Genomic DNA, 26,398 nt, shown 5'->3' on the forward strand with positions numbered 1-26,398 from the left:
CTTCCGACAGGAATAGTCAATGAGGGAATCTAGATTCAAAAGGTTGCAAAACGGGATGTATTCACTTCACTGTCTTGCTTAGCAAACAGAAATTTGGGCTCAATGGTGGGCGTAAGTTGAGGACTACCTGCATCTCCATCTCCAGTGTGGTAAAATGAAATGTGGCTACCTGTCTTCCCCAGAAGAGTTTGCAAAAAATACAGAAGGGCTTCCCATCCCTTTTAGACGTGAAGATACTGCACATAAAACAATGAACTGCTTACCTATGCAGAATGGGCTTCTTTCCTCATTATCATCCAAGTAATCGAAGTCAAATGATACATGATGGTTCTGTTGGCAAATTTAAATGCCTCATTACACCATGCAAATGCTTTAGAAACAATCTCTCTCTCTCTTTTACTATTTACAACTCACTTTCTCTTTTAGCAAGCTGCACCAAGGTTCCTTCTTCACTTTTACAAGGAGTATGGTGGGCTCGTCACCCTTAAGGACACACGTTGACTCCTCTCTGAGGATGCTTCTCTGCAGCTCCATATCGGCCAAATAAAATTTGCCGTTTGCCGAAGCGCTGCACAAATGTTAAAATATGTGTTTGTCAGAAAGCGATAAAACCGGGCTTCGAAAAGATTTTGACCCTACAGATCGATCTACCTGAAAGCGATCCTCTGTTCAAAAATCCTGCAGTCGTAGTTACTAATATTTTGCAATTTTACCTTTACAACAACGGCGTCTTGCTTATCAAACCATTTTATGGTTGGATGGAAGCTGAAATGTTAAAACAGTGCGTTAAAGTGGAGTTTTCAAATATGAATGCTGCTCGTATGCGAAGTTAGATGAAATACTCATGAAGTAACTTAGCTTATGAGCAGAGCTTGTTACTCTTCCATGAAATAATCTCAATCAAATTGGTCTCTTCTGTCCCGCCCCACCCCAAAATCAGCAAAACAAAGGATCCAACTGAAAAGCCGAATATTTATTCATTGACTGAGATCTTGGCCCTGACCCGCAATCCAACAGTTGAACTGCTTTACCCTACCAGTTAGATATGTAATTGCATTTTGCACAGATAGATGTAACTGTTCAAGCTTTACATTATAAAACTAAAAATAAATATGCCCTGAAATATACAAGTAGGGAAAAAACATTTAAGGAAAAAATAATTACATATTGAAATTGGAAGAGTAAAATATTAAAAAAGAATTATTATTTTTTGAAATCCCATGTGTGGAAAAATAAACATTATTTGAATCCAAAGCCATGCAGCCACAAAACAATATGCATAATGCGTGAAGCAAAAAAAGAAAAAAGGAAATCAATTTTGGGGAATTTGCAGTTTGTGGTTGTGTTTATGTGTGTGTATGTGTGTGAGAGAGAGAGAGAAAGAGAAAGAGAGAAAAAGAGAGAAAAAAGAGAGAGAAAAAGAAAGAAAGAGAGAGAGAAAAAAAGAGAAAGAGAGAGAGAGAAGAGGAAAGGAGGGAAAGAGAATTTTTGCCTGCTTGCCTTTCATTCTTCCACAACTTTTCCTGGAAATAATTTTGCTATGATAAGTTTGCTACCTCTTCTAGTTCTTCAAAAGAGCACATGATTTACGTGTCAAATTAGACATTTTTCACCCACTGCTCAAACAACCCTAACTTTGGACTTTCTCTGAGAAGTTTTAAAACTCTGCAGTTGGGAGATCTGCCAGGAGCCTTCTAAAAGCAGCCCTTTGAACCCAGGATAGACAAGGAGAGCGCAAGAAAAACATTACCCTCCACCCTTCTTCATAGAACTAAGGCACGTTATATGAGTCCCATCAAATAAAGGTTGATACCATTTAGGCGAAATCTGCAGGATGTCTTCGTTGTTCTTATTTTGCACCGTTTCGTCTACATTAAGAAATAAAACAAGTTAAATTCGCATGGCATCTCTCTTTACCAGATTTCAATGGGTAAAACTGAACACAATGTACCAACTGCATTTAAATTAATTAGAAAAGTGGTTTCAAGGTAAAGATACCTCACAAAAGAAAAATAGTCCGTATCTCAGTATATTTCAAATGGCAACCATCAGCACTATTATTGCTGAAGCACACACACACACACACACACACATATATATACACACACAAAACACACAGAGAGAGAGAGAGAGAGAGAGAGAGAGAGAGAGAAGTTTGCATACATATTTTAATTAATCTTCCGCAGTCTTATCATTAGGAATCAGATTTTTTTTTCACAGAACATAAACTAATACAGTTAGAAGGGACCCTGTTATCTTTCCAGTTTCTCAGAACAAAATTCCTCCTGTGGGTATTTACCCTATTCCACCCGTTCATTTGCTACATCGTACTTACCACAGTGATTTTCTAAAGATACTTGAGAATAACCATCATGGATGATATCTTGGCTGTGCTGCGATTTCTGTACAAGGGGCAAGGGCTCTTTGCTTGAGGTCTCTGAGCTCAGAGTTGCAGGATTTGAGACATTCTGCTCAAGAGGTTCAGCCTCCTCATTTCTTTCATCCGTGGAGGGATTTAATCTGAAGTGGACAGAGAATTTCGTGGCCGAAATGTTGAATCAGCAGAGTTTTTCCAGCCAAGAGAAAACAGATTTAGCTTCAAACGGCATATGTTTTAAAATTCTCACATCCTTTTATTTATTTTTTTGCTAATGCCAAAGAAGCACCTGTCTTCTATTTTGCTGCTAGCGACAGGAGAAAAAACAACAACGCTACAACGTTGATGCTCTCAAATAGCCTTGGGTTTTGCTGATTAGACAGGTTTGTTGTTATAGAAATGGCCAGTATAAGAGTAGAAAGTTGAGTTTCATGTTACTACTTTATTCTACTGCACCAAAAGGAATTGGAAGTCAATGCTTTCCTTTTCCCCTTTCTCCTACACGTTTTTCCCTTTCCCCCTTTTATTTTCCCTATTTTAATTTTTCTTTGCATTTCGTATTTTGATGCATTAATAAAATATTCAAAGAGAGATACTCTCAAGTGGTCTGACTGCAAGAATTTGGTGGCAGGGAAGCCAGCGTGCTATGAAAGGAAGCACATACCACGACTCCTGTCAAAAATCTTTCCATCAGCTGCTGTAGGTTTTTCCAAAGACATTAAGGAGGGAGGCCAACCACTCAAAATGCACTGTAGTTTTTCTTTGGTAATTCATAAAAACATACCAGAATAAAAGGGAAATGCACAAACACTGAAATGTCTATCTGTTCCCGGGAGATCTATTATAGTCACCCAGCAAGACTAAAAAATTGAGAAGAATCTCCCAGAAAAATCTGAACCTACCTGGGCTTCAGTCTTAGGAGAAACCTTCAGTCAAAACAAGCATTAAGCCATTAGAATACAGGTAGTTCTCAACTTACAACATTTGTTTAGTGACCTTCGATGTTACAACAGCACTGAAAGAAGTGACTTATGACCAATTTTTACACTTATGGCCATTGCACCATCCGCATGGACACGTGATCCAAACTCAGGTGTTTGACACCTGTCGTGTATTTATGACTGTTGCACTGTCCTCTGGTCTTGTGATCTCACCGTTTGTAACCTTCCCAGCTGTCTTTTGACAAGCCAAGTCGATGGGGGAAGCCATATTGACTTAATGGTCATGTGATTCACTTAACAACACAGCGATTCGCTTAATTATGGCAAAATTCCGTAAATGGAGGCTCAACTCACTTAACCACTGCCTTGCTTAGCGCAAATACACAAATTCTTCGTTTTGCCATGGATTTAACATTATCAGCTGCTGTGCTTTTATCCAGTATTTCAGGGCAACGCATGCCAAGTTTCTTAAGAACACACTATTGATCATATATCGAGATATTTTGTCCAGCAAAAATACGTGCTCTCCTTTTCTGAAATTTAGGAAGGAAAAAGATCCTAACACATATCATTTTTTTTAATAGAAACATTTTTACCCTTTCTCCAGCTGATCAGCTGCGCTGTTTAACAATACCTCTTTTATTTTTTAAAAAAAGAATGTGCAAACATTGAAAGACTTTTTATCTAATAAGGACAAAAACGTTTCGCTAGAAAGCCATTCTCTAGCCAGTTGGAAAGAGTTGAGCTTTATTCTTGGTTCTTTGCCACCCCCTAGTGGGTAGCAAGGTTTAAATTTTTGTGGAAGTTTGTAGACACGAATGGAGCTTTCTGGCAGGAAAATGGAAATGTGGAGCTTCCAACCATGATCATCTGTGCCCTGAGATGGGAGGCAGGATGATTCGTAGGAGAAGGTCTCCTGAAAATACACAAGAGTCATTTTCTCTCCTGTTAGGAATAACAAGGTTACCTAATGTAGTTTGGGTAAAATAATATACATAAACTATGATAGTAAGTTTAAGTATGTGTCACTTTAAACTGCAAAGCACGTAATTTTGGGTGCGGTGTGAAACTGCCATAAGAGGGAGCAAGAGAACCTGACGATTCCTGACGATTGCTGGTTTGATGGATTGATGGTTTGTTAAACTGCGTGTTTCCCTACTACTGAGTTGCTGAATGTTGAAGGAAGAAAGGAGGTTTGACTTCATATCTCTACTGCGAGGAGATATATTACTGGACTGATATTTGTAAGTTTACTGATCTCTCTTTTTCGACACTGGAATTTGCAACTGAATAATCCCCGAGTGGACTGAATTAGTGAATGATATATGGACTGTTTGACTATGCTATAACTCTTACTGGAATAAACTATTTAACTAGCACAGTGTATCTGTTTTACTGAGTGTAAGCTACAAAAACGTTTATCTCACATATTTTGCCTGCCTGCCTGCCTGCCGTGCAGATTCTGCTAGGGTGTATCCCTAACATCTCCCTTGATTTGGGCCCACCACACATGTGCTCAAAAGAAGTGTTGCTCTCCTCTTTATGAAGTGATATGAAAAGTCTAAGAGCAACACAGGGGAGAAGGCACTGAGATTTCACAAACTACCTCAAAGCAGTGACTTTAATTAAACGATTCCCTATAACATGAGCAAATAATTAAAGTCTTTGAAACAGAAGAACAAAGAAAGGATGCTTTCAAGTCTAAAGCTATCATTTCTAAAGTTTTAAAGCTATCGGGGTTCTTGACCTATTAATCTCTTATAAAATAAAAATGTCTTTTGATGTGGTTCTTTACATAAGGACTGTGCTTGTTATTACGCCAGGCCAAAGTGTGTGTGTCACCAACAGTGGGTGGTAGGTAGGAAACCCATGGCTGTATTTGCAGAACTGGGGGAGTGCCATATCCTTACTCCTTGGTGTCTGGAGTAACCTAATGTCAACCATGCATTCAAGGGACTACTTATTTCCTGAAACAGAGACAGATCAACACATATCACAGCTATAAATATCCAGCTTAACCTCATGAATTTTATCCTTACCTCCCACAACCATATTATAGGGCGTGAAACTATATACCAATGTAGTTCTTTAACTAGTATGATCGCAACATGATTCTGAATAGCCACCATTCAGTTTTAGTGCATGCACCCAGTATCCATAAAATATATCTTACAATGCAGGCTTTTCTTTTTTCTCATGGGGTATTTCAGCCTCATTAAATAATTTCTCAAGTTCCTGTATATGCTCGGGATTGTCCACTCCCAATCCAGTAGATAGAATTTCAGAGCGAATATTATATTCGTTGATTGAAGTTTTCAGGTCTTGAAGTTTAGTGACTCGAATCTAGAATTTAAAATAACAAACAAACAAGGGACTTTTTTTTTTGCAGGCTTATTCTTTGAGGATCCAAATTATTGCTTGACTCTTGGTCCTACTTATGGCCACAATCTCATCCTTTTATTGTTTTATTCATTCTCTTAGAAGATGAGTATCTACAGAGACTGCATTTTAAATTTTGGACATTCCTAGACCGAGCCAGATCTTACTGTCCTTCTCTTGGTTCTAAGATTTAAGTTTCAATAATGTAAAAAAAAAAACCCAATACAAAAAGAAAGCAATTTTTTTGCTGAAAATTAGAATTACAAGCTACTGATCGTATCTATTACTCAGAAGAAACTACCTGTTCACTCTAATTTCAAAACCTGGGAAAACTTTCAAAATGGGTAGTTGACTTACAACCATTCATTAAGTGACTGTTTAAAGTTACAGCACAAGTGATAAAGATGACTTACAACCAATCCTTGCACTTATAATTACTGTAGCATTCCTCCCCGCCCCCATGGCCATGTGATCGAAATTAGGGTATGCTTGGCAACCAGCCCATATTTACAACATCCCAGAGTCACGTGATTGCCATTTATGACCTTCCCAGTTGTCTTCTGACAAGCCAAGTCGATGGGAGAAGCTGGAGTTGTTTAACCACCACGTGATTCACTCAACAACCACTGCAGTGGTTCACTTCCACGTGACGAAAAAAAAAAAAAAAGGCTGTAAGAATCAGGCGTGGCTTGCTTGAGAACTGCTTTGCTTAGCAATGGAAGTTCTGGCCTCAACTGTGGTCTTAAGTCAAGGGCTACATCTATTGCAGGTAGTCCTTGACTTACAGCAGTTCATTTAGCGACTGTTCAAAGTGACAATGGCACTGAAAAAAGTGACAATGGCAGTGATTCATTTAACAAATGCGGCAAGGAAAGTCGTAAAACGGGACAACATTCACATAACAAACGTTTCACTTAGCAACATAAATCTGGGGCTCAACTGTGGTCATAACTTGAGGACTACCTGCATTTTCAAAGAAAGGAAATAAGGAACGGTTGAATTCTGCATTACATACCACCGGATCTACCCAAATTGTATTTCCCAGGACAAGGGCTACTTTGGCTTCATGTGGTTTTCCTCTGATTTTGTCATTAATACATCTGGATACCTAACAAAAAAAACAAGAAACAAAGGCAATCTTCAGAAAACAGACAGTGTTCCTTTTCAATGACTAAATAGCATTCTTTTTAACAGAAGCTTACTGCAGTAGCGTAGTGTAGCCATAGGGCAAGCAATTATATGAACAGGTGCCTATTGAATATATTAATTAACTCTTAAGGAATTCAGTGTATCCCAGTCATTGTTTGGCACAATGAAAGAATTAAAACTAAAACCAAGAGGGGAGGGAGAGAGAGAACCAAATTGGCTGTTTCTTGTTTAAAATCAGGCACTAGGCACCATTTAGTGTGATAGTTCATCAAAACATCTGGAAAAGATTACATCTGGGATTAGTAAGAAAAAAAGTATTCACTGTTTGCAAAGATCAAAAACTAAATCAAACCAACTCCAAATTTTCTCAACTTACTTTTGGGTGCCATTCGGCTTCGTTATCAATGGGTTTAACCCTACAAACGATGAATTCCACAGCCTGAGGAGGCAACGCTTGAAATTGTTCCGGTAAACTAAGCAAGTGTTGATTTTGAACATAGCCAGTTCTGCCTTCATCTATGTACTTGATGTCAACGTTGTAAAACGCACCGGGCTCTTCTTTTTGTTCCACGTCTAGCACTTGGACCCTTTAAGAGAACGCAGGAGAAAGACATCAGGAATTTCCAACTATTAAAATATGTACAAATTGGCCTTGTATGTACGTGTACAACCTACCAGAGCGTATGATTCGGCGCAACAAAGAGAACTACGCATTCAGTTCATATTCCCTATGCTTACAACCTGCAATCATCTTTGGCCCCTTAAGATTCCGCTGCTCATGAATAAACAAATAATAAAAAAAAGATTCTGCTGCTCAAACTATCCTGTTTGGGGAGATAACTTTAAGGGTGAGTTTTCTATAGCCCACAAGGAGCCTGGCTATCCCTGCATAGGGCCCAGTTATGGTCCTATTCGTTGCCCTAGTAGTAATAAAGGCAGACCCCACCAAGAGTGAATCCATGGGCACGGTGCCATTCGGAGAAACAGCACGGTCTGCTTCTATTTCTGATTTAGACCATCACTGTACCAGTCATTACACAGATAATCCTCTGATTGTGTCCACTCATTTAGTGGCCGTTGTGGAAATTGTGATAGTGCTAAAAAATAAATAAATGGAGGTACATTTGGTTGTTGATGTTCCAGCCGTTGCTGCACCCCTAGAATTGGAATCTGGGCGCTCTGCTCGCAGTTGTGACATTGCAGGGAGCTGAAGTCGCGTGATCCCATTTGCAAATTGCTCTGGTGAGTTGCTCCTGCTTTCTCTGCAGCCTGTCTCCGTCCTCCTGCAACTGCATTGTTTCTGCCCTGCCCTCTCGCAGCCTGTGGCATCCCCCCCACTGCTGTGCACTCCTCATCCTGCACCCCTTAACACTCGTCACATTTTGAAGTTATGGGGGCAGCTGGGACTGCTCTTGCCATGTGGTGCGGTCCTTTGGCACTGTGCTTTATGACTGCCCTGCTTAGTGACGGCTAAATTAATTTATTTCTACAACGCTCCGAGTATCCTACCTGTGGAAAGAATTTTCTTCCCGCAGTCCATACATTGCCAGCTTCTCCACTTTGTCCACTGGGGTACAATTGCTAGATTCCTGATAATAGTCCTTCATCTCTGTTTCAAGAGCTGCGTAGAGATTACCCCATTTCCCTACCACACGGCCTAAGTAGTTTGTGGCATCCACAATGAAAAGAGGCAGTATCTGAAAATAGAAAACACACGTAAAAAGCACTGCATATTTCCCGGAAGTCAACAAAGGAAGATTTCTACCAGTAATTAGATTTACTGTAAATGTCCATTAAAAATGCATCTGTTTTAACTGTTTTCTCCCCATTCTCTTTCTTGTACGAGGCTTTTTTGGGAGGGGAGGGGTGGAAGCTAGCACACAAAGAATAGGAAACTGAAGCAATTCTGCAAGATCTTCTAAAATAATGGAAGGCATCGTGCAGTTGAGGTGACATCCAGTTGCAGAGAGAGGTATCTAGTAGGATCAAGATGAGACAGCAGGAAAGGTGTTTTCTGTGAGAAAGTTGGAACAAGCATCCCAATCTGAACCGATTTAGAAACCGAAGGTGTTTTGTAGACTCACTGTTATAATTCCACCTGTTTGCAGAGCTTCCTCAGCTACTTTTGAGGGCGCATCAATTTGAAGGTTAATGCGATGGCGATCTGGACAGCGGTTTTTATTTCTGTATGATCGTAAGGAGACAGGGTTAAAACAACAAAGGAATATTAGGGTAGCAATTCCAAAATATCGCACTGTTTGGAATCATGGAACAAAGCAAGCAGTGGCGGAAAAGGAATCGATACCATCACAGCTTGCATGGAGAACACGGGGGAAGAAACGTCCACAAAACAATAGTTTACAAACGTGTCACTGGAGCACCGCAGATTGCTATGGGGAATAAATCGAAGGTTCTGTGAATCCCAGGTGAGAGCCACAGAGGGTGTCCCTGCATTCCCGAACAGTTCACTAAAGGAATCAAGCAAAAGGCTGCATCACAGTGATACAACACAATGTTTTGCAACACATTAGCCTTGCCTAATGTGAAAGATCAGAAGTTGCTACGGCAAATCCATGATTTGATGCTGCTGTTCTCCATTCCTTAACAAGTTGCTTTGAAAAAAAGCCAGATTTTACACTTCCTTCCTCTGCTACTTGAATAGATCGGGTGTTTCACCTCATCAAAGGATAATATGTATTAGCAGCCAGAAAAATTCTCCCAAACTGCTGCCATTAGATTGCTGTCTGTATGTTTTGCTAAGTGATCCCCTCATAGCAGGAGAACAAGGTAAACAACTGCTGAAACTAATGACCTTGGCCCAAAGGTGCTTTTCGAAAGGCACCTTGAAAGAGGTTTTGGTTCTCATGCAGGAAGCTGAACTGACGAAAGAAGCTTCTTGGATGAGAAGCGAAATGTCTTTGAGGAAAACAAAGTCCAGTTGCCTTTCGAAAAAGCAGCTTTGGGACAACCATGACTTGGATGGACGAGAATCTCCATAAACATAAAATGGCCTTGGCATTTCCTTACTTGCATATTCCATAGGCCTTAATGGAAGAACAAAACGGCTGCCCGCTTCTCTTTTCCTCTTTGGCTTCCAACACTCCCCTGGTAAAGTTGTACAGGTCAGGGGGGATGAAAGCTTCTGCCCGTTCCAAATAATTCAACACTCCAACTACATGGCAGGCATTTTTCTCTGTCAACAGCAAGATGGATTTGGCTTTGCTCTGTTCTTTTCCCAGTGATGGACTCTTTGCACGGAGGGAAGGAAAATGTCAGAAGAACAGAAGAAGAGAAGTATTACATTGTGAGTTGGACAGAAAATTCCAGGCATAAATTCAAATTTTTTTTGAGGGGGGAGGAAGGAATTAATAAGTAGTTTTTGGTAGAGCGAGAGACTCAATGGCTACTGGAGTGTATTAGAGAGAAAAGAGACCCAGGGAGAGCTTTTCTATTTGAAATTGCAAAACTGTATTTCATGCTGACAATTTATTAGGATTTACTCAGACCTTTTCTACTGAATTTTGGAAGTTGGCAGACAGGCCATGTAAGCGGGCACCAAAGATTCTTGGAGTTGGTGGAAAGCTGAAATGAATGACACGGGTCGCGTCTGTAAATTTTGCAGCTACTGTGCAGTCATCGGTTAAAACTGGAAACAAAAAACAGAAGGTCCATAATGCAAAAGCCTCTTTTTACGTGCTGTCAAAAACTGGAAAGAAAATCCGTATTTCTAGATACATCTAGCTCACTTTATAATCAGCACAAATCAGAGGTGGTGTTCAGAAGGTTCTGACCAGTTCTGGAGAACCGGTAGTGGAAATTTTGAGTAGTTCGGAGAACCGGCAAACACCACCTCTGACTGGCCCCGCCCCCATCTATTTTCTGCCTCCCATTGAGTCCCAGCTGATTGGCTGGGTCTTCTTTGGTTGCCCTGCACAGGAGAACAGAGCTGGAAAGCAGGTTCGTGGGGCGGGGAGGGAATGAAGATTTTTCAGTATCCTTCCCCTGCCACACCCACCAAGCCACACCACGCCCAAAGAACTAGTAGTAAAAAATTTTGAATCGCACCACTGGCACAAACCCCCACAGGATTCTGTAAGCTTAGTTCTAACATAAAGACTCATCTGCTGATTCTTAAATTAATGTTCCTGCATATCGCTTTCAGACTACTAATTAGTTACTTGGGAGGAAGCTTACAAATAAGGCAAACCACATCCTTTATAGGCAGAAAACCACCTGGAGCAGGTAGACAAGATGGGTTAATAGAAGCATCGAGAATAAATACTGTTCTTACTAATTCCATCTCTTGTTCTTCATTATAGGATTAACTCCTACCCTAAGGATTAATGAGGCCATCATTATAGCTGATCACAAAAGAATTGATGCCGGTCTTAATCCAAAATTGAAAAATGCTTCATAAATTAGACTATAAAACCACAAGTAGAGAGCTAAAGAGTCAATTGGTTTTGGAGAAAGAGCCTAGAGAAGATACTTACCCAATACAACATGGGTTCCAGGGCTGATTGTTTTGTTCCACTGCTCTACAATATAATCAGCGTGAAATCCAATTCCCGGGTTCATTTTCAAGCAAAAGATTGAAATGCTCTCTACTGCCTGATCATAAAAATGAGGACGCAATCAAGTTATATAATATGCAATATAAGAGAATCTTTGTTAAAAGCTGGGTTGACAGAAAATAACTGAGTCATACAATGTGATTCATTTATTTGGATCAGAGTCCATCCATTATTACTTAGTTTTCTATTACAATGCCCTGAACAAACCAGGCCTCACATCCTTTCTTAGCTTTCTTTAAACGCAGGTTCTAACACAGGGGCATCCAAACCGTGGCAAGTTTTAGGGAAGGAGATACCTTGTATACCATGTCTCTTTCTTCCACACAACTTGTAAAAATCAGCGTCTTCTGAGCATCTGTAGGGGTAAAATCTAAGGTTTGAAGTAAAGTAGAGATCCGGTCACACTCAAGGCAGAGCTGCACAACCTGAAATTTACATGTTATTCAAATGTGTTAGAATGTAAATAGTTCCTCATTTTAAAAAAGCCTTTTGGCAAGCGATTTAGAGATGCAAACCTAACCCCATCAGGATTATTTTCTTAGGCAGAATCCACAAATGTTTTTTTTATACACAGTCAAGGACCAAAAGATAGAAATCCCCAATGGTCCAGCTGACACTCAATTTGATCCTTTGTTCTGAGTGAACAAAGTAGGTAGTCCTTGACTTGCAACTGCAATTGAGCTTAAATTTTCTACTGCCAAGTGAAACATTTCTCAAGTGAATGTTGCCCCATTTTACGACTTTTCTTGCCACGGCCGTTGAGTGAATCACTGCAGATCATGGTTGTTAAAAGAATTTGGCTTCCCCAAATTGTGGCAAAAGATGATCACATGACCCCCGTCCTAAATAGGAATCAGTTGCTGAGCCTCTGAATTTTGATCACATGATCTTGGGGATGCTGCAACGGTCATTAAGTGTGAAAAACAGTCGTAAGTCACTGTTTTCAGTGCCGCTGTAACTTTGAATAGTCACTAAATGAACTGCTGTAAGCCAAGGACTACCTGTACTGAATTCTAGAGATGCCATAACACATTTTTTTTTTGCACAGAGGAATCTTTTACCACCTGGATACTCTTATATGCCACGAGCTGAGCAGCACAGAAATCTGACAATTTTTATGATTTATTTTTTATGCTTTTACCTACTAAGAGCTACCTCATTTGGTGCCTTCGCCAAATCCAAACCTGCTATTATATAGACAAGAGATATATAAAAAAAACCTTTTACCTGTTGCACTTTCCCATATATGGCAGCTTCTCCCATGGAGGTGATTATAATATATGGATCATTCATGAATTCTTTTGTTAAAACTTCTATATTTTTGTCCCAGTGGTTTCCAACAGCAACAATCTGCTGTGGCACAAACTCCTTTTCTTCAACGCTCAAGTTAGATTTGTAGTATTGTAAAATAGTAAGTATCTGTAAAAAGGGATTAAAGTTTAGTTTAGTTTATACTTTGTCATTGCACCTCGTATAACAAAATTAGTTTTTCAGCCTTTTTTTCCACAATTTTCACCGTTTCATAATTATCTTCTGCCTTTACAATAGAGAATTGCTAATTCAGGAGATTATGAATGGAAATGATGGGACCAGAAAGCAACTTCTTACTAGCTGCTCTTTTGAAATGAACTGGGATTTTGGTATACGTACTGTTAGATATTTACTTGTTCTGTTTTTCTTTCCATTCCATTAAATCAAGTTCAAGCTCTCTGCATCCCAATGAAACGTTTTATTTATAGGGAACAATATAAAAGTACAGCTGATTTTTATTTTTTGGCAGAAGGGAAAAAATCTTTTCTTCCAATTAAGAGCTATAGTGACATAGTGGTTAGAGTGCAGTATTGCAGGCTACTTCTGCTGACTGCCAGCTGCCTGCAGTTTGGCAGTTTGAATCTCATCAGGCTCAAGGTTGACTCAGCCTTCCGTCCTTCCGAGGTAAGTAAAATAAGGACCCAGATTGTTGGGGGCAATTATGCTGACTCTGTAAAAACTTCTTAGACAGGGCTGTGAAGTGGTATATAAGTCTATTCCTTCATCAGAGGCCAAACAGTGCTTCCAAGCACAAACTCACCTGCTCCTTGGCATCAGAGAACAATACATCAACTTCATCAAACACCAGATGACACAACCTAAGGAAGAGTAAACTATGATGCTCAAGCAGCCGCAAAAAGATAGGTGGGGTTGTTACCACGATTTCACCTGTCAAATGAAAAGGAATGCATCACTGAAACGAGCTCATTGGGTTCGAAAGTGGAAATAAAACATTATTAACTTAACTGTTCAAATACACTGACACTAGCTGTACCTTTGAAGGGCACTCTAGCCTGGAGGAAAAGGGGAATTCTGAGGTAATTTGTTATGCTTTAGGGCTTAGAGTTATGTCTTTTACCTCATTACCTGAAACAAAGAAAGCTTTCATTTGTTTTGGCTATCGATACAGGTAATCCTCAGCTTATGACTACAATGGAGGCCAACATTTCTGTTTCTAAGCCAGACAGTTGTTGAGTGAGTTTTGCCTAATTTTACCTTTCCTTGTCCCAGTTAAGTGAATCACCGGTGGCTGTTAAGTTAATAACATGGTTGTTAAGTGAATCTGGCTTCCCCAACTTTGGTTGTCAGGTCGCAAAAGGAGGAACCACATGACCCTGAGATGCTCTAATCGCCATAAATATGAATCGATTGCTAAACTCTGATCATGACCTTGGGGATGCTGCAATGGTCGTAAGCGTGGAAAACGGTTGTAAGCCACTTTATTCAGTGACGCTGTAACCAAATGGTCACTCAATGAACTGCTGTAAGTCGAGGACTGCCTGTAGTTACAGTTAAAACGTTTTAAGAGGCAGCAGCATTATTCTAAAATTCTTTGCCACATGCTTAGGGTTCCCTTTACATTTTTGTTGTGCCTTTATCTGCTCATTTTTTTCCCGTGGGCAATACAATTAATCAAGTTTTGCTTACATCCTCTTGGAATTCTTACACTCTTGATTTCTTCCTTTTTCATTCCCAGGAAAAGCAACATTGGGTGGAGAGGCCTGGAGCAATGGCTGTACATTTTCAGGTGCTCAAATACCAGTTCTGCTCTCCTCTGGCCTGGGCATATGACTAATGCTACTGGCTACATATACAAAACAATATACAGAGATGAATCAGAAATATGTAGATCATACTTCTTAAAAAAGCCATTACAAACAATACAAACTTGTGCAGAGACCCAAACATTTTTAAGAACAGAATTACAGAGTTGGAAGGGACCTTGGAGGTCTTCTAGTCCCACCACCTGCTTAGGTAGGAAACCCTACACCACTTCAGACAAATGGTTATCCAACATCTTTTTAAAAACCTCCAGTGTTGGAGCGTTCACAACTTTTGGAGGCAAGTTATTCCACTGATTAATTGTTCTAAGTTGCTTCTCTCCTTGATTAGTTTCCACCCATTGCTTCTTGTCCTGCCTTCAGGTGCTTTGGAGAATAGCTTGACTCCCTCTTCTTTGGGGCAGCCCCTCAGATATTGGAACACTACTATCATGTCTCCCCTAGTCCTTCTTTTCATCAAATTAGACATACCCAGTTTCTGCAACTGTTCTTCATGTTTTAGTCTCCAATCCCCTAATAATCACTGTTGCTCTTCTCTGAACTCTTTCTACTCTCAACATCCTTTTTACATCTTGGCAACCAAAACTGAATGCAGTATTCCAAGTGTGGCCTTACCAAGTTGTTATAAATTGGTATTTTACGAGTTTGAGTACCACTGCATGTTTTATTATTGCTATCTTTAAATCACTGCCATCTTTCCAAAATCATTTTTCCTTCTATGCAAAGAATTTCATTAAAAAAACATGTTAAAAAATGCAACAGGAGAACTAGGAACAATAATAACCTCACTGTAGCCCATTTTAAGTACTTGCCAGTAGTTAAGGGAATTGTGAAGTATTAATTGAACATTCCACTTACACCTTGTCTAGGTGATAACGATATGTAGCAATTTCTTGACTGCAAAAATGTAATGATTGGCAGAAGATATGAAAGTGGGTCACTTTCAGAAGAGATAATAAGCGAATCATATCCACGTGCTATTGCAGGCCAGGAGTAAGACTGTACATGATTAGGTCCTTGGAATTGCTTTCTTAAAAGCTCCTTTCAGAAAAGGAACAAAGAATAGTTGGTAAGATATTGCTTGCAAGAAATAGAACAGAATACAACACTTAATTTAACCAAGTGTAATTAGGCATACAGGAAATTTTCTCCTGTGCAGAAGCTCTCAATGTACTTGCAAAGCAACAGAGTAATAACCATCGTAATGATTATATAGTAAGAGGGGGTAGTAGAGAAGACGAGAAGGATAATACTACAGTCATGCAACACTGGTAAACATACTTAGATGTTGAACAATACCGTGAAGATTAGGTATTCAGCAGTCACGGCACAAGGGAAAAAACTGTCCCTGTGTCTAATTGTTTTGGCCCCCCCTGAGGGGAGGAGTTGAAACAATTTATATCCAGAATTCGAGGGGTCTGTAGCAGGAGTGAAATTCAAAATTTTTCCCTACCGGCTCTGTGGGTGTGGCTTGGTGGGACCCAGTCTCTAAAAGGAAGAAGGTGGGTGGGTGTGGGTGGGGACAACTGATTCAAATTGTCCCCTACCACCTCTCCTGAGGTGGTGCAAGGTGACTGAATGTCACCACTGGACTGTATAGATATTTTCTCAGCCCTCTTTCTGGCTCGTGAAATGTACGGGTCCTCAATGGAAGGCAGCCTGGTAGAAATTTTTTTTTTTGCAGTCTGTACCTCTCCTGTTCGCTGCTGTACCAAACCAGAATGTTCTTGGAGTATAACTGACAGACTCAATACTTTCTCTGTAGAACTGTACCGTTCCTTGGGCAGGTTGAACTGCCTAAGTTGACACAGGAAGAACATTCTTTTCTGTTGTGCCTTTTTAGTTATACTTCTAAGTTAGGTGTCCATTTCAAATCATGGGAGATTACAGAACCCCAAAATTTGAAGGACTCAACTATTGAAGGAATCAAGATTAAACTGTCATTAAATAAAACTATACAATGCCCTTCCTCCCTTTTCTGATACGCCACCACCAAAATGCAAATAATTTAGCTAAACGAGCCTGGGACGGTTTTGGTAGTCCCAGAAGCATGGGCTATTAATTGTTGTTAACTTCTAATATCACTATGCTGAATGTTGCAAAAAAAAATTAAAATAACCATGAAGGATTATTCAAATGCTTTTGTTCAGAATGATGTATAGTCACTGCTATTTAAGGAATTTGATCAAGGCATCACCAATATGCTTTTCTGCAATATGGTAAATTATATCCTATTGAAGATTGTAAATACTACCTTTTTTAAAGCTGGAAACAGTGGTGCGGTTTCTAGAGATGAACAAGGTTCGATTTTATTACTCAGCACAACAGGAAGACACGTAGTGGTGATATTCAGCTTAAGCTCCTAAAAATAAACACCAACGAAAGGCTAAAAGGCCACATATAATCTTTTTGAGTGTTCAACTTGACACAAGTGTTTTCTACCTTGTTTATTTCTTTTTTTACAAAATAAACAAAAACACCCCAAAAATAAAGACAAATATACAGGTCCCAGGTTAATTGGATCCTGTAATATCCAAGAAACTTCTAAGACAGTGCAAATCTGAAGATTCAGTTTCTTATGCCTTCATTAAAACATGAAACGTTAAAACTTTTCTCCTTTCGGAAAAACGTTCACACAAATTAAAACATTAAAAGTTAACTTGTTTTTTGAATTACCTCAGTTTCTTGTTCAGTGGCAATTTTCAGAGGATCAGGGTTTAAAAACTGTAGAAGCCTGAAAACACACAAGTTGATTTTTTAAGTATCCATTAAAAGTTCATTCATTCAGCCTTTGTTTTTCTAAGCTTTACAAACAGTTGAGGGTCAAATATGAGGGAGGCTCAGCCAATCTCATTGTACACATGTTGTACTCTGACAATAAATGTAATAATAATATACAGCTTCTTGCTGTTTTGGGTTGTATTTGCTGGTTCATTCACTTAACAAATTTTGGCCCCAAGTCTCAGCAATCCAAATCCCAAATTAGAATGTTTCTTAATTTAAACTAATGATAGATGTTATAAAGAAAGACTTATTCAGCTGTTAAAAACACAACATCCTGGAAAAGAAAAGCAATGGTTAGATACTGCTTGCAAGAAATAGAACAAAATAGAACACTTAATTTAACCAAGTGTAATTAGGCATACAGGAAATTTTCTCCTGTGCAGAAGCTCTCCGGAACTCTACAATATAACTTTTTTTTTGTTTACCACATTTAATTCCTTATATTAAAGTTTTATTCCATCATGGTAGGAAATAAACTGCTGTTTAGCAACTATATATGGTGTCTGAAATAAACAGGACATGGATCACCCCATGGCTTGAGGATTAACCCCAATACTCCAGTTCAGTACATACTTTTCCAGTAGTTTAATAGCTAAAAATATAATTAACAAAGGTACTGATCAACTCACCAATAACAAGCATGTTTTTTTTTTTAAACTGGCAAGCTTTCCATTCTTTTCCTGGATAAAGTTCACCACTTCACTTTGATTTTGGAAAGGCTCAAGAAGCAATTAAATGCCTTTTAGTTGTTTTCTGAGCCTCTCCAAGTACTAATTCAGAGAAAAGGGCTGCCTTTTTCTAAGAGTAGTTGAGCACAAGACACTGCTTTTCTGAAATCCAGGCAGGGAGCTCATCTTTTTTGAAGCATATATCATCATGGTCAAGATTGGGCTGTTGCAGGAAAATTACGAATTACTGGTAATCACACTTTTCAGCTAAATATTAAGGCCAGCTCAAATCAGAGGCTCTGAGTTTATAACAAGAAGCCACCTTCGTTTTTGAAAGAGATGCAGTACCAGCAGTGTCCTTTCCTGGAACACGCAGAATCAAACCTATTTAAGGAAGAGGTGTAAATGCACCTGCCTGTTCTTTATACAAAGCATATTAATGGCTTGGACTTCATAAATATTGGTTGTCACAATGAGAAAAAGCTTACTTCACCCCAAGGTTGTTCTCGTAGAGATCATTCTCCCTTTCCTGTAATTTGGTACTCGTCTTAGGCAAGTTGCTAAAATGAAGCACAATGGTTTGAGAAAAATCTTAGTAATATCTGTAAACATAACTGCTGAGAGATTGCACACATGTATCAGGATTTTTTCTAAATTCTGGGATTCTTATTCTCCCTGAAAAACAGCATGGGGAGAAATGGGAATGTGTCCTCTGCTGACAGGTTTTTTTTGTGTGTGTGTGTGTGTGTGTGTGGATCCCAGCTAAGGATGAAAAATAAAAATAGGAACAGACCTGGGTATTTTACGGTTGCTGGGCCACATCTGACCATTTGGCTTCCTGGACCATGTGAGGGCAATTGGAAATTATAAACCAAATCCTGGAGCAGCCTCAGATGGCAGTAGCAGACAGTGTGTGAGGGGATATGGGCTCAGCCACCCACCACCATTTCGGTTGAAGCATGGCCTTCTGGGTGAGTGTACCCCCACAGCCCTCACCAGCAGACCAGGAACTCATGTGGCCCCTTGAGAATATTAATTGCCCATCTCAAAACTGGGAATAAGATACATAAGAAGTGAGCTATTAAGATGAATTTGATCAATATTCTGTTGTACAAAACATAGATAATATTAATATTTTAAAACATCCCTCAGTCTCTTATTAGAAGTCAATTTAAGTCAGCTTAAATTTAAATTTAAACATTAATTTTGCTTTATAATATCAACCAACAATTTTCTGGTTTTTTTTAAAAAAGAAAATAGTATCTTACCAGTAATGAAACAGAAATGAAATGCAAACATTTAAAATATACCTGACTGTTTGCATGTCTGATGGTACAGAAAAAGTTACTCCTTGCTTCAAAGGGGAAACAGGCACCACTGCATCCTAAGCAGGCAAATAAAGGAATCTCACATTTTTATTCAGGACTCTACAAAAAGGATCATGTCTACGTTTGTAACAGTGCATTTCACTACAGAATAAAAAGCAAGATACCTGGTATCATATTTCTTAAAAGCAGCTAAATACTAGATATGTGCTATCTTTTGCATAATCTGTAAATGTTTATTTTTACATTTTACATTTTTACACTTGACTTGATTTGTCAATTGCTTACAAGATACAGGTATAAGAATAAATATAGTTTTGAATACATGAGATAAGATACTTATAAGAAAAAGCAAAAAACAATAGGACAGGGATGGTAGGCACAATTGGTGCACTTATGCACGCCTCCTACAGGCCTCTTAGGAAGGGGGTGAGGTCAATAGTAGACAGTCTAAAGTTTTTGGGGTTTGGGGAAGAAACCAGAGAGTCAGGTAGAGTATTCCAAACATTGACCACTCTGTTGCTGAAGTCATATTTCCTGCAATCAAGTTTGGTGCGGTTAACCTTGAGTTTGTGTCTACTGTGTGCTCTTGTATTGTTATGATTGAAGCTGAAGTATTCATTGACAGGTAGGACATTGCAATGTATGATTTTATATACTATATTTAGATCGGACTGGAGGCAGCGTAATTCAAGGTTTTCTAGGTCTAGAGTTTCAAATCTGGTGGCATAAGGTGTTCTGCAACGAGTAGAGGAGTGGAGAATTCTTCTTGTGAAATATTTCTGGACTTTCTCAAGTGTGTTAATATCAGATACGTAATGTGGGTTCCAGACTGATGAGCTGTATTCGAGTATTGGTCTAGCAAATCTTTTGTATGCTCTAGTTAGTAGTGTGATATTTAGAATAAACCATTCGAAAATTGAATAGAGCTTTTCCCCAAGTTTTGGATGTTTTAACAGTTCAGCAATGCTTGACATGTGAAAACCAAGAAGGCAAAAAGAATGCATTTAGTACTTACAGGCTGTTTTGGTTTATGTAAGTTAATTTCTGGGAAATGTGTCAACTCTGCTATCTCAGAATTATCACAAATAGGAGCAGCACCTAAAAGAAACGTGCAAGTGACTTTTTACTAAAATGTTAAAATGCATCTTCTAAAGGCCATCTCTTGGAAATAAAATAATAAAAAACAAAATTAAAATAAAGTACAATTTTCATTAGTATAAAAACCCATCTTATATAGTGACTCTGGGTGGGCTACCACAGGTAAAAACAATACAAAATATAGAACACAGCGCACTCTAGAACTCCCAGTTTTGGTGTAGTGGTAAACATTGGTCGAATTCAGTGTGCAATGAACCAAAGTGTGCCCCTTCGTTTTTCCTCTTTTTTTGATTGGGAATAATTCATGGCAGATACTTTAGTGCCGGGGTGGTGGGGGGGAGGGAAAACAAGACTGACGCCTCCTGCAGCATGCTGCTGGGTGAAACAGGCCGCGGAGCAGCTGTGTGCCCCCTGTTTTGGCTGCCAGAGGCACCGCGGGTCGGTCCTTTGTTATTTCCAGGCCGGTCCCACAGGCCACATTTAAGCACCCGGCAGGGTGGATTCAGCCCTGGGCCTCGAGTTGGACATCCTTGCTCTAGGGTAGGTTATAGGACGACTCCAAGCAGCTGTCATTTATCTTTCTGTGTCTTGCCTTTTTTTTTTGTTTTCAACAACTCTGCAGCCAGGAAGAATCATCCACTTCCTCCCAGTTTTCTGCAGCTTCTTCAGCCCTGAAAAGCACAGTGCTTGTGCCTCCAACACCTCCAGGTCTCATTGCCCTGCCAATTTCACCCCTACTACTGCATTCTAATCACAGAACATTGGAATAGCCTGCTAGCCATTCCTGGCAGTTGGAGAATCCTGCTGTAGTGTGCAGGCAGAGTGTATTCCAGAAGACGCTTCATCTCAGCTGCTATCACCACTGACCTATTCCTTGAGGGACGGGTTCAGCCATAGCAATAGCACTTGGACTTATATAGCGCTTTACAGTGCTTTTACAGCCCTCTCTAAGCGGTTTACAGAGTCAGCCTCTTGCCCCGCAACAATCTGGGTCCTCATTTTACCCACCTTGGAAGGATGGAAGGCTGAGTCAACCTTGAGTGGTGAGATTCAAACTGCCAAATTGCAGGCAGCCGGCAGTCAGCAGAAGTAGCCTGCAGGACTGCATTCTAACCATTGCGCTACCGCAGCTCATATATCTCATACTTACCCATCTCAGAAACCTTAGATTCTCGTAGTAACATTGGCCACAGCAGCCTTACAGGATTCTTCTCCTCTGAACGAGATTTGCCACCTTCTGAATCTCGTTTCTGGTTTGTTTCTTCAAGTTCATAGCAAGCATAGTTCTTTGCAACAAGAGCATCGTTCACACACACCTGTGACAAAAGCAGTGTTTTGCATGTGAAGATTAAAGAGGCGGATAAATGAAAATACACGAGAGTTTTTATGGTTATATATTAGAAATGATTAATGTGACATAGTTAGGTAACGAGGCATTTCTGGCGTTTAAGGAATTTTGTCAAAATATCACATTAAGAGCGGCAGAAAACAGCACTGCAATATTTAATCTAAACTATATTAAATGAGCAGGGGGCTGGACTAGAAGACCTCCAAGGTCCATTCCATAGAAGCACTGCATAGAAGAGGATATTGTTTTCTACTCCCTGCACAGGATTAACATGGCCAGGAAGCCAACACTCAATTTAAAAGACTGTATGTAATTTGTAAACATTACCTTTTCACCTTTTATTGTGACATAAAGATAGACAGCAAAATTATCCTCTTCAACAGCACATATCTTGGCTTCCACTTGAGTGGCTTCTATGATTAAAATGAGGCTTATTAGATTACCATAGCAGTAAGTTTTTGTTTTAATATCAATTCTTTATACTGGATATTGACCAAAGTACAAGCAGTTCTCAACTTACAACTGACCTCTTGTTAACGACCATTTGTAGTTATGATGGCATTGAAACAAGTGTCTTATGACTGGTCCTTGAAGTTATGACGGACACGCCGTCCCCGGGTCACTGATTGTATTTTGGGTACTTGGCAACCTGCATGTACAGGCAGTTCTTGACTTATGACTAGAGTTGAGCCCAAAATTTCTGTTGTTAAGTGGGTTTTGCCCCATTTTACAACCTTTCTTGCCACAGTTGTTAAATGATTCACTGCAGTTGATAAGTTAGTAACCCAGTTGGTAAGTGAATCTGGCTTCCCCATTGACTTTGCTCGTCAATGTGATGACTGGGGGCGTGGCACAATAATAACAAAATCACCAAAGTAGATAAATTCCCTTTAATGCCTCCAACTTGGCCCCCAATGTTCAGTTATCCTCGTCTGGAGATCAAACTTTTCCAAAATCAGTCTATGAAAGGAAGAAATGCAATCCGAATCCAAAGTAAAGATAATTAGAAATAAAAAAACCAACACAAACCACGCTGAAGTACTTAACACGACAGGCCAGGATGATAAATCGCAGACTTCCAAAAGATAATGCAGCACCCACGGTTGGGAGGACGCCAAAACCCAGATAAGCCTCGACAAAGATAATACACACTTTGCTTCCAGCAACTTTGCCATACGCAGTTTGCCCTTTTAAACAGTCTTCCTAGCTGCAGCCCATGAAGGAGATCAGGACCTTTTTCTCTCCTGTAAGCCATGTTGCTCCCTTCTCCGTTCCTCCCTGCATGCCCTAGGATGAAGAGGGGATAGCCCTTCCCCCGTTTCTTCCACAGCCACCGGATCCACACTCCCACTCCCTGTCAGCTGCTCAATCTCCCCCTCAGAATCAGACTCCAACAAGGGCATGACAGTCAGAAGGATACAAAAGGAAATCACATGACCTTGGGACACAGCAACAGCCATCAATACGAGCCAGTTGCCAAGTGTCTGAATTTTGATCACATGATCATGGGGGGTGCTGCAAAGGTCATCACTGTAAAAAATGGTATTGTCACATTTTTCAGTGCCGTTGTAAATTTGAACAGTTTACTAAATGAACCGCTTTAAGTCAAGTACTACCTGTATTTACAATGGTTGTAGGTCATGGGGACCAAAGGGAAGGCGGGGAGGGGGGGGGGAGTTTATGAGATAAATTGTGTCCAAAATGTACACATGTGCTTTTTTTTTTTCAAGAGGCAACTGGACTTTCTGGTTTTTATTTGAAGATGTTTCACTTCCCCATCCAAGAAGTTTCTTCAGAGCTGAAGAAGCTTCTTGGATCAGAAGTAAAACATCTTCAAATAAAAACCAGAAGTCCAGTTGCCCCTTGAAAAAACAAACAAACCATCTTTGGGACATTTGCTTGTTTACAGTTAAAAAGAGGAATGTGCGTTGCTGCTAAGATGAATTCTATACAACTCTCAATTTAAATATAAGTCTCCTAAGTCCATTATTTTATGAAAATTTTATAAAATAGGCTTGTCAAAAAACTGAAATTATATAAGAGGTTATTCTAGTTTTTCTTTACCATTCAGGAGGTTTTGGAAGTACTGGATTGCTGCAATATCCCATTTGTTAGCAGGCCTAGAAAGAAACACAAGAAGCTTTTAATGTATTACACTGCAGCAAAATAAAAGAAAACATACAAAAATCCGGCAAATGGCATTTGTACAAGCAGGTATAAAACAATAAGTTGACTATAAAGTTATTTTTACTGATTTGTTTTCATCCCACCTTTATTACTTTTATAAACAAGTCAAGGCAGTAATATTTTTCCTTCTATTTTCCCCACAACTATCACTCTGTGGGGAGAATTTGGCTGAGAGAGAGGGACTGGCCCAAAATCACCTAACAGTTATGCAGAAAAGATCCTCTCTGAAGTTAGTGGAAGGTTTTCTTAGAATATTTAACCTCATCTTTCAGCAGCCATACTTACACTATCTCAGAATTGTCATTGTAATAGTTGACACGTAGTGTTACTGGTTTGACACAGTACAACCTAAACTTTGTAGCTCTATAAGGCAGCCTCACAAATGGTTTTATGACCACACAGATCCTGAAAGAAAATAGGTTTCACAACACACAATTACAAATTTCTACCAATAATTTTCATACCAGTAGATTTAGTGTTCAAACTTCAGATTATAATAACTTCTATTTACAGGAAAGTGCTGTTGCTTTACAGGCAAAACCAGTAAAATGAGCATAAATTTATATTCTTCAGAACCTTATGACAAATCTATTTCTGTTCTCAGTTTTTAAATTTACTAACCAGTCAACCCAAATTTTCTAAAAGAATCCTAGGCTTTGAATGAATCCAAAAATGTCCAGCTATGCCTATAGTCTTATACTAACGTATCAGTTGGATCAAACCAACACAGCAGGCCCATATGATTGGGCAGACAGGTAACATTATGACCAAAATGTTTCAATTCTTGGTCCAATCCTTTACTGAATGACTTTACAGATTATAAACACATACTTTTCAGTGTTCACAGGAATAGTTTTGGCATAGTCCACAAGGAAACATTCTGCAATGTAATAATCCGTGTATGATATGATTGAATTAACAACAGCTCTGCACCAAGATTTCAGTTCCTCACAGTAAACAGCACAAACCTAAGAAAGGCACATGAATGTTTAATGTTATACAATCTATGTTGTTTGTTTGATAACAGATAATTGGCAGAGTAAATACATGTGTGATAGAATACATATCAGACAAGAATCAGAGATTTCTATGTTTTTTTCAGGCATTCTTCAACAGGTATTTAAATTACTTATTTACATTTTCTTCTTCCTAGTATTTTTCCACAAATGCAGTGTCTGCAAGCATTGAACCATTGGTTGCAACAGAAATGGATCTACTGGCTTGTCGTAGGACCTTGATCATGGGTTCAGGGTACATGAGTGGCCCAGTCACTCAGCTGGCTTTCATGCCAAAATCAATTATTTAAATATTATCTAGCATATGGATTTTGCAAAAGATGTGCCTGTTTTCTATCCAAGATTAAAAGACAGTACGATGTATTTTCATCACTGTCATAAAAAGCAAATCTTGCGTCCTAATATTAACAAGTATAACCTTTTAATATTCTCTTTCACCACCAGAAAAGCTTTCTTAACCCTTACCTTACCACCTCACTAAGCCATTGCTATGATGATTCCAGAATTGTCTAATATTTATTATTATTATAAATGCACTGCATTTAAGTATTTTTAGAAGGTTTGCTATCTTTAAACATATAAACAAGAAATAGGAAGGAAGTTTTGTTTTTTCTCCCAGATATAGCCAAAAATATCAGATTAAAATCACCTGTCCTTCTTCTAGTACACAAGGCTTGGCATCCACACATTGATAATGTTTGTTATAGAATTGATTCATTTCAGTCTGAAGTGTTTCATATTCCATTTCATTGACTACAATTTTTCTGCCTCCTGTTATGTAGACCCAAAAGCAATCTGGATTTTCAATCTAAATAAGTATAATAAAACCCATATTAAAATACGTTCACATCGCCTCAAATGTATTTTAATATACAGAAAGTTAATCACAGTACCTTCAGTATTATGACTTCAATCATTTTTTTCCTCCGATGATTTTTTTCATTTAAGGAGAATTGCAAGCTTTATCTGCACCTCTAAAAATGCAACAGATCATCCATCAAACTCCATATGAAAATATTCCTGAAGTGATTTTGAAGCTGAAATGACCAGGACACAATTTTAGAAAAGCATACATAAAATTTCAATACGACTTGAAAAAATTAACAGAGAAGAGATACCAGAATAATTTCAACAGTTTTGCTGGTAGGGCCCCCTAAATCTAGTTGATACAAAATCAAACAGGACACCTGAAACTCTCAATATCCCAAATGGTGTAAACCAACGGCCTCCAATCTTTTGGAGACCAGTTCTGTGGAGGTAGGTTTTTCCATGGACTGGAGGGGGACATGGCTTCTTTATGTTGCCTGCATCTCATGGATGGGGCTTCACTTGTTTGTGCGGTCCGATTTCTTGCATGCTGCGGAACCTTGCTGGTTCATGGCGCAAGGGTTGGGGACCTCTGGTGTAAACCACTACACCACAGTGCGTTCATTCATAACTCATTCTAAGCCAACACA

General features: G+C 39.2%; 1 protein-coding gene across 1 annotated transcript in view; it reads right to left on the minus strand.

Annotated features, from left to right (window-relative positions):
* TDRD12 (tudor domain containing 12) overlaps positions 1-25,978 on the minus strand; it is a 27,724-nt gene extending 1,746 nt beyond the window's left edge. The window contains exons 1-31 of the mRNA XM_087940649.1: positions 25,835-25,978; positions 25,591-25,749; positions 24,757-24,893; positions 24,211-24,330; positions 23,803-23,858; positions 22,066-22,151; positions 21,526-21,706; positions 21,258-21,275; positions 20,308-20,390; positions 19,275-19,348; positions 18,453-18,524; positions 17,189-17,246; positions 16,767-16,874; positions 15,371-15,553; positions 14,379-14,535; positions 13,492-13,619; positions 12,648-12,839; positions 11,717-11,845; positions 11,340-11,457; positions 10,353-10,492; positions 9,874-10,094; positions 8,931-9,030; positions 8,356-8,543; positions 7,223-7,433; positions 6,713-6,805; positions 5,492-5,661; positions 2,336-2,520; positions 1,814-1,868; positions 652-765; positions 415-568; positions 264-330 (exon numbers count right to left, since the gene is read on the minus strand). Coding sequence (XP_087796775.1) covers positions 264-330; positions 415-568; positions 652-765; positions 1,814-1,868; positions 2,336-2,520; positions 5,492-5,661; positions 6,713-6,805; positions 7,223-7,433; positions 8,356-8,543; positions 8,931-9,030; positions 9,874-10,094; positions 10,353-10,492; positions 11,340-11,457; positions 11,717-11,845; positions 12,648-12,839; positions 13,492-13,619; positions 14,379-14,535; positions 15,371-15,553; positions 16,767-16,874; positions 17,189-17,246; positions 18,453-18,524; positions 19,275-19,348; positions 20,308-20,390; positions 21,258-21,275; positions 21,526-21,706; positions 22,066-22,151; positions 23,803-23,858; positions 24,211-24,330; positions 24,757-24,893; positions 25,591-25,749; positions 25,835-25,858 — 3,781 coding nt within the window. The 5' untranslated portion in view covers positions 25,859-25,978. The remainder of the gene's footprint in view (positions 1-263; positions 331-414; positions 569-651; positions 766-1,813; positions 1,869-2,335; positions 2,521-5,491; positions 5,662-6,712; positions 6,806-7,222; positions 7,434-8,355; positions 8,544-8,930; positions 9,031-9,873; positions 10,095-10,352; positions 10,493-11,339; positions 11,458-11,716; positions 11,846-12,647; positions 12,840-13,491; positions 13,620-14,378; positions 14,536-15,370; positions 15,554-16,766; positions 16,875-17,188; positions 17,247-18,452; positions 18,525-19,274; positions 19,349-20,307; positions 20,391-21,257; positions 21,276-21,525; positions 21,707-22,065; positions 22,152-23,802; positions 23,859-24,210; positions 24,331-24,756; positions 24,894-25,590; positions 25,750-25,834) is intronic.
* Positions 25,979-26,398: the final 420 nt, after the last annotated feature.

This window comes from Pseudonaja textilis, chromosome 11, assembly GCF_049901715.1.
Source record: "Pseudonaja textilis isolate UNSWEBS1 chromosome 11, rPseTex1.2, whole genome shotgun sequence".
Taxonomy (NCBI): Eukaryota; Metazoa; Chordata; class Lepidosauria; order Squamata; family Elapidae; genus Pseudonaja; species Pseudonaja textilis.